This window comes from Ochotona princeps, chromosome 18 (assembly GCF_030435755.1).
Source record: "Ochotona princeps isolate mOchPri1 chromosome 18, mOchPri1.hap1, whole genome shotgun sequence".
NCBI lineage: Eukaryota > Metazoa > Chordata > Mammalia > Lagomorpha > Ochotonidae > Ochotona > Ochotona princeps.
Genome location: NC_080849.1, coordinates 34838607 through 34847082, shown reverse-complemented (window position 1 = coordinate 34847082; position 8476 = coordinate 34838607). Strand labels below are relative to the sequence as shown.

The following is an 8476-nucleotide window of genomic DNA, read 5'->3' as shown; positions in this document are numbered from 1 at the left end:
AAGAGAAAGCCTGGCACCAAGAGGGACTGTCCTTGCCTCCCTAACAGCATCCCCCACCCGCAGCCACCAGGATGCCAGGCCGCTTCTGTTTGCTGCCCTGGCCAGTGCCCCAGAGCCTGGCTCTGCCCGGGAATGGCTGCTGGCCAGCAGTCAACCAGGCGCTTCTGGCTTCCAGGGAGCCTGAGACAGGGACGCCTCACGGGGTTCCCTGGACCGGGTCCACTCTGGGGCTCCTCCTGATGCCCTCGCGACCCCGCAGGTTCCCCCACTCAGGAGCTCCCCTCCCAGCTGCAGACTGACTCCGTCGAGACCATTTGGGGCACCCCAGAGTCCTGGCATGCCTCCCTACCATCCAGAGTCTTTCAGAATGCCCTTTGGAAACACTGGAGTTCAAAACGCAGACTCTCCTGTTGCTAATTGCTTTCTGTTCAAAATATAAATGGTATCTACAGAGTGGGTTGAAACCTTCAAAACCTGCTCTAAGGGAATTAACTACAAGGTAAATATATTTTCTACTGAATCTCTTTAGGAATTTGATTCCAACCTTTTCCTTTCCAGGGACAGTTGAGATAAACTTACAGTGAAACTGAATGGTCTTTGAATATTAAATCAAGAGAGACTGGAATAAGATTCTCTTGACTATTAATTAACGATGTGTTCCAGAACTGGTCTTGCTTGGAGTACAAATAGCACTGGGTAGTGCATCCCCAAGACAGCAGGCCAGGGCTTAGACCCGGCCCTTCTCACCTCAATTCCTCAGCTTTTCCTGCTGAAAAGGCAATTCCCCGGCTTCTGATGCTGATCTTCTTTCCTTTCAGTAAGTGTGGACCATTGTGGACAAGACAGGACATCATGGTGGCTTTCAAAGGGGTCTGGACGCAAGCTTTCTGGAAAGCGGTCACAGCGGAGTTTCTGGCTATGCTTATTTTTGTGCTCCTGAGCCTGGGCTCCACCATTAACTGGGGTGGCACAGAGAAGCCCCTGCCTGTGGACATGGTGCTCATCTCCCTCTGCTTCGGACTCAGCATTGCCACCATGGTGCAGTGCTTCGGCCACATCAGCGGCGGTCACATCAACCCCGCTGTGACCGTGGCCATGGTGTGCACCAGGAAGATCAGCATCGCCAAGTCTGTGTTCTACATTGCAGCCCAGTGCCTGGGTGCCATCATTGGAGCGGGGATTCTCTACCTGGTTACACCCCCCAGCGTGGTGGGAGGCCTAGGAGTCACCATGGTAATCGTTGGAGCTCTTATTTTCAAACAGGGACGCCAAGCTTCTGGCAAACTTTCCCCCATAGCACCCTGGAGACCTGAGAGACATTACTCAAATTGCTCATTTATTCCCAGAGAGTGGTTGATGGTTCCTGATGGGATGAAAAATGATTCCGGCAAGGACCGGTGTATCTGTTTAAAATAGTTTGCTTTTGAGGAACTCTAGCAGCCAAGTCTAGCTACAAAAATTAATTGGTTCTCCCCCCTTCTCTCACCAATCTTTTTATTTTACTGACTATATATTTAGTTGAAGCTATCTTATTATGTTTATCTGTTCACTAGAGGAAGAAGCAATTTTGCTTCACATCACATCCGTGAGATTTAAAATGATCCACCCAAAGGGTCACACTTCGAAAAAAAAAGTCATAGATGTTTGACCCTAGGTTTGTTCCTCGCCATTTGGGAATATCAGTTGGTCGCAGATCACCAGGATTGATTTAAAACACATGGTGTCAATTTTTAATTGGAATATCTACTAATTAATTTAAACCAATTAATGGATTGAATCATTACATTAGAAAATTAAAATGCTGTCAGGAAGCTCTAAGTGCAATGGAGGCACGTTTTGTTTCCTTTGAAGGAGAGGACATGCAATACAAAGTCCAGCCCGATGAGTAAGAGCAGTTCTCTGTGATGGCCCTAAATAAGTGATTGGGGGGATGGAAGAGAGCTCTTACTTGAAGTTGATTTCAAGACACAAATTGACCATTGCTTTTTCAAAGAATTAACTAGGCCTTTCATAATGTTAAGCTGTCATGGAAATGTACTCCTGTTACATTTGCCTTGGGCGTTTTTTCCTCTCTCCTCTCTAGGTTCATGGTAATCTTACCGCTGGCCATGGTCTCCTGGTGGAGTTGATAATCACATTTCAGTTGGTGTTCACTATTTTTGCCAGCTGTGACTCTAAGCGGACTGATGTCACTGGCTCAATAGCTTTAGCAATTGGAATCTCTGTTGCAATTGGACATCTCTTCGCAGTAAGTTACCCAGGCCATCTGAATAATTGATCCATCTCATTTATCCTCACCCTAGAGCTGGCCTGGAGATGTGTTTTACAGCTGTAGCTCTTTAGTATCCAGCATGCCTATTCATTTTAAATGAACCTTTTGCTAAGTAATGAGAATGTTGATTTGGCTGCTAACATCTTGAGGTTCCTCCAACAGATCTGATAAATAATAATTATAATGAATGATACCTGTTAATCCCCATTCAGCAATGTCTGAAACTGCTTTTTTCTTCTTGCTATAGATCAATTATACTGGTGCCAGCATGAATCCTGCCCGATCATTTGGACCTGCTGTTATCATGGGAAATTGGGAAAACCACTGGGTAACCATTATGTTGATAGCTCCTATCTCTGTAACAGTGGAAGAAAATTATCCATAGTGCTTTTTTCTTTTCTTGCATTCCTCCAACCTTGAGCCCCCTTTTACTAATCTTTCATAAAGATTAGGGAAAGATTAAATTCCATTATGAAACATCTCGTATCTGTTCTGCCATCAGTATTAATCTTCTAATTTAGGATGGTGCTGTGAACAGTATATTTAAATAATTGAAAGAAGAACCCAATACAATAACCTAGTGACTAAATCCTCGCCTTGCAACCCTGGGATCCCATGTGGGCACCAGTTCATGTCCCGGCTGCTCCACTTCCCAACCAGCTCCCTGCTTGTGGTCTGCGAGAGCAGAGGAGGACGGTCCAAGGCCTTGGGACCCTGCACCCCTGGGGCTCCTGGCTTCGGACTGGTACAGCTACAGCTGTTGCGGCTACGTGGGGATTGAACCAGTAGACAGAGAATCTTTTGTTCTGTCTCTCCTTCTCTGTAAATCAGCGTTATCAATAAAAATAGACAGATCTTAAAAAAAAAGAAATAACTGAAAATCTTTCCATAACTTAAGAAAAAAGAAAGTCTTAAAATCACTTTCTATCAGAAAAGAATTTACTGTTTTGGTTTACAAAAGCATCACCCGGTTACAGTGTGTGAACAGGAAGCAGTTGAACTTCAGATGATTCAGAATAAATGGTGCAAATGTTTATACTATCATTGCCACAATCACAGCTGAAAAATTAAACAACTCTCAGAAAAGGTGCATTTATAAGTCTCAAGCCTGATCTTACTAATGTCATGGCACTGCTTCCAGATTTAGTGATGTCCATTTTTAAATATCATGATCAATTTTGTTTCAACTAATTTCTAGAATAAAGGCATTTTAAGTCTTTCAAGTGAACAATCAATAGTTGGGAAGGCCCTAACACACACTAAAATAAGCAGTAAAAATGTGAGACATATGTAAGCCACCAAGACATTTTTTATATATTTTATGTTATATATATTTTCTATTTTCTATTTATTATTTTTTTATATTTTAGCAATAAAAATTATCGTCCTTTACAAAGTTTTAAAAGATACTTTAAGTTATATATGACTTCACTTTGAAACAGCAAGTTGACACTGAGACTTTTTTCCTTTTGGTCATTTTTTTAAAGATTTATTTATCTTCATTGAAAGGTAGATTTACTGAGAGAAGGAAAGATAGAAAGATCTTTCTTACACTGGTTCATTCCCCAAGTGGCCACAAAGGCCAGAGCTGAGGCAATGCGAAGCCAGGAGCTGGCACATGCAAGGCAAGGACTATAGCCACCAGGCTAGTGCACCGGGCCCAACTTTTTTTCCTTTTTCAAGAGCATGCCGCTATTTAGCAACCTCATAGGCCTTTGAGGTATTGGGGTTTAGTAGTTGTTTCCCCTTATAGGACTTGTAGCTTGTGGAACAGTCCCTTTGTAATGAGATCTTTTTTTTTTTTTCATTTTTTTTTAATTATTTATTATTTAACTTCATTAATTACATTGTATTATGTGACACAGTTACATAGATACTTGGGTTCTCCCACCCCTCCCCAAACCCTCCCACCATGGTGGATTCCTCCACCTTGTTGCATAACCACAGCTCAAGTTCAGTTGAGATTCCCCCATTGCAAGCGTATACCAAACATAGAGTCCAGCATCTTATTGTCCAGTCAAGTTCAACAAAGGAATAAAAGCAAAGGCATTGAGAGGAGCGCTCTGATTTCTCCTTTGAAAGGGCATAAAGAAGATAAACTCACAATTCCATGTTCAAGATTAGGAACTTGGTTCTTCCAGCATCTCTGCCAATAGTTTGCATGTTAATGATATGTGTTCCAATTCAGCTTGAAGTTTGAATTTTCTTCAGGTTTTCTAAAGAGAGATTGCTAAGTGAGATTAATTTCCAGAGGATTTTTCAAGCAAAAATGATTTGTTGTATTTTGGGGGAACAAGAAAAGTGTTTTGTCACAGAAAACAATACAGTGGTTCAAAACAGAGGAACAGTAGCCCTAAAGTCTCCTCCCGATCACTTGCAAACCATGAACCCTTAAGTTTCTTACACTCTAAAGGGTATCTGTGTTCTTATTCATAAATTGAAGATAATAAAATTATCTAATTGTCAGATTATGTAATTGAACAAAAGTTCTAGGTATAATTGGCATGGAAAGGATATTCAAGAAGCAAGGTTTCTATTGCCCAAGTGATTTTTTTGAATGAATATTTAATGCTATACAGCACACAAGGGCTCTAAAGCAAGCACTACAGTTCATTCAAGCCTGAAACTTATTCTAGTGCATAAATGGTACGATAAAAACTGCATTCGTTGAAATCCTACAGAATTACTACTTCTCAACTGGAAGCCAAACTTCATTCAGCAAGTTTTTTTTTTTCACCATACCATCATGGTAAAACTTGTGGAGATGAAAGCTCTTTCAAAGAAGTGTTAGCAACAAAACATAAGATAGTCAATTAAATCAAATAACCAAATTTCAGAGAGGAAAAGCAAGTAACATACATAAAATAGTAAATTACAGCCAGACTAGTCACATGTATTTTTTCTAATAATCTAGGAAGCATGATATGGAACAAGGAACTATAAAGTATTCCACAGGTATTATTTCATGAAGTATGTAGTTGTATAGTCCCTACTGTGCAGGTGAGAAAATTAAGACCCAGCAAGTTAACTCACAAAACCGCCAAGTAGTATATCTGATGCTCCATTTGTCGTTTTGTTCCCAGTAACTAACACTGCAAATGATCAAAGTGCTATTTGATGGTGATAATACAGAAAGCCAGTAATGATGGCAATATTGAGTACATAAGTGCCCTGCAGAATTTTTTTATAATTTGGTTGGAGAATTTCTAGTGTCTGCTTAATTTGCAGTACTGCTAAAGAAGAGCTACCTTATCTTAATAATTATTAGAAAATGGAAAAGTAATGAAATGGAGAAAGAAAAAAACAATCCTTTCTTGTGTTTTGCTCAAATGTCATTTAGTGGGTTTGTTGTATCTTCCTATTTCCTTTCCAATTCCCTTTTTTTTCATGTGTAATCCAATTGCTGTCTCAAACAGGTTGCATTCTGCATTCGCCAGTGGTTCCATGGAATCACTCTCCTCTGTTTTTCACTTTATTATCTTTCTCCTTCCTCCAGGTGTATTGGGTTGGCCCAATAATAGGAGCTGTCCTGGCAGGTGGCCTTTATGAATATGTCTTCTGCCCAGATGTTGAACTCAAACGACGTTTTAAGGAAGCCTTCAGCAAAGCCGCGCAGCAAACAAAGGGGAGCTACATGGAGGTGGAAGACAATAGGAGTCAAGTAGAGACTGAAGACTTGATTCTAAAACCAGGAGTGATGCATGTAATTGACATTGACCGAGGCGAGGAGAAAAAGGGGAAAGACCCATCTGGAGAGGTGTTGTCCTCAGTATGACTAGAAGATAGCACTGAAAGCAGACAACGTCCAGGAGAGTCCTCAGATTTCCTTCCACCCATTAAGGAAACAGATTTGTTATGAATTAGGCGTGTGCAGGTGCATTTCATGTCATATCACTCAATCCAAACACAATACATATCACATTATTTACCAAGGAGGAAAGGAGAAATCAACTGTGGATTCCAAATCTAAAGAAGAAATCTTTCCAAAGCATCCCCAAAGCAAATACATTTCTAGTTCTTCTTGCTTTCTAATAAGCTATTTTAAGTGTGTAGGAAGATTTGGTTAAGTCTTATCTTACAGATCTTACAGACACACCTATCAGATTATTCCCCTCCTACTAGGAAACTGGCATTATCAGTTCTCATTTAAATATTTTTATCCTAATAAATTGAGCGTAAGAATGTCAAATATATTATGCCACAAATTCATACACATGCAAAGGAAGGGCTGTAAGAAATTATTTTAGGGGCAACCCCTTACTGATGTACTAATTCTACAAAAGAATCTTGACAAGGGTCATTGCTAACTGATTACTTCCATTCGCACTGCAAATATCCTATTTTCAACCCCAACTTCAATCCATAATATTCCTTCCTCCTGCTCACAGCCAAAAGAAATGTGGGCCTAAAGCTAGAAATTTGAAGAGTATTCAGTAACCCAGTCTATTTACTAGTTCCATGCAAGATAATATCACAATCCTAAATGAAGCCTACTAGATTCAGAACAGGGCGAAGACCTGTGAAACCTTAAGAGGGTATGGGAAAATTTACCATCATATAAAGAAAAAGGGAATACATAATCTGGAATCGAATGCTTGATCTGTTTTCAGTGCACAGCTTCAAACACACCACGTGAAATTAACTAAGCTTTTAACCACTTTGCTTATTTTTTTAATTTATTTGCAGAACTAGGGGTTTTGTTTGTGACTTTTGTTTTTAAATATGAGCTGAGACATGTTTTTCATAACATGGAGCTAACTAGTTGAGTCCTGACTCCCTGTTGATTGCTAGGCTCTGCTCATTCTGTAAGGTGTTAACTGATCCTGCACAGTCTCAATCTCTGTTACTTTGATATTTCTCATCATATCTGTTCAACTTCATTGCAAATGTAATAACATTTGAGTGAGTTAACGTGCATGATGGACCAGATGCAACAAGGCTATAGTGAAGAAAGCTAAGAGCATCTCAACAGTCTGTCTTCTAATCGACTAGGTGACCAATAGTTCATGTCTAGATATATTGCACTTATTTTTAAGTATGTTCCTTGCTAACTCTAACTTAATACTCTGATTTACCTTTTGTCAGTTTTATGTTCTCTAGAAACCCTGGTTTCTATAATGTTAACCTTCTAGTCTAGCTTGATCTTAGACATAGGACTACAAGTGTTACGTCATCAAATAAAGCCAGTTGTAGGAAAGCAAAATCCATAACTGCAAGGAGTGGCTTGTAAATAGCTGATAATCAAGGGCTTTCCTCTCTCAAGCAAAGTCCCAACTGTATGTCCTTTTTGAGTGTTAATGGCAGTGGTGTGTCAGTGTCAGTGAAATAATGGACCACTATTAAACCTGATTCTCTTTGGTGCTAGGAGAGTGATGAGCGAAGTTCCCAGAGAGTCCTCACGGCAGTGTCATACCTGGGAATGCCCCTGCAGTGTTTTATGACAGATGTCAAAGTCCCAGGACCACAGCTGTACCACACACTAAGCTAAGACGTGGCTGCGTTCTGGTCAGTGCCCCCTACAAAAAGTAAGGTGCAAATCCTCCAAGGAGCATCTGTGCCTATCATTTCAGCTGTTTGCATAATAAACCACTCATGACTTAACGTTGTGGGTCATTCATGTCAAAGGGCAACATCACCCCTCAGCAAACATGTCAGTTCAAAAAGAATTAACATGAAAGAACTAAACAGATTTTCTGAATATGTTTATACAATACCCAGCTTTAGTCACTTTTTTTCTGCCACATGGTTTACTTCTTATACACGCACTTTTATACTCAACTTCGAATTATAGCATTCAATAAGTTAGGGTTTTTTAAAAAGATGAATTATGTCTTTCTAGCTTGTTTTTCAGCATCAAGCAGAATGCCTGGTACACAATAGGTTAATAAAAATATGCAAATTTCATTTGAGCTTTAAGAATATGAATAATTTTTCTTTTAATCCTCATTTTCTGCGGTATTTAATAAAAACGTGATTTCAAGGATTACTAAAGGAAGGCAATATAGATTTGAAAGGCATAAAATATATTTTTGCATTCTGTTACGTTTAGAGGCATGAAATGAATGAAAGCTTTAGCAGTTTTTTCCCTGCATATGAGACAACATATTTTGTATTTCACTCAAGGCTCTGCCAGTAACAAGTAATGAAATCGTACCTTTCTAATGACATCTCTGCAGCAGGGGTCTATTGCCTTATGGATGGCAC

The 8476-nt window shown here is 39.9% G+C and overlaps 1 protein-coding gene across 1 annotated transcript; it reads left to right on the top strand.

Moving 5' to 3' along the window:
* The first annotated feature begins 822 nt into the window (after positions 1-822).
* On the top strand, positions 823-6047 carry AQP4 (aquaporin 4). Its single transcript, XM_004579580.4, has 4 exons — positions 823-1233; positions 2084-2248; positions 2520-2600; positions 5769-6047. The coding sequence occupies exons 1-4, from the start codon at positions 853-855 to the stop codon at positions 6045-6047; spliced, it is 906 nt and encodes a 301-aa protein (XP_004579637.2). The 5' UTR covers positions 823-852.
* The last annotated feature ends 2429 nt before the right edge of the window (positions 6048-8476 follow it).

Bases quoted from the DNA above. Each gene is read 5' to 3' on its own strand.
- AQP4 (XM_004579580.4), top strand. From the start codon at position 853: ATGGTGGCTTTCAAAGGGGTCTGGACGCAAGCTTTCTGGAAAGCGGTC. The intron at 1,234-2,083 runs GTAATCGTTGGA...TCTCCTCTCTAG, and splicing joins GAGGCCTAGGAGTCACCATG to GTTCATGGTAATCTTACCGC. The intron at 2,601-5,768 runs GTAACCATTATG...TCCTTCCTCCAG, and splicing joins GAAATTGGGAAAACCACTGG to GTGTATTGGGTTGGCCCAAT.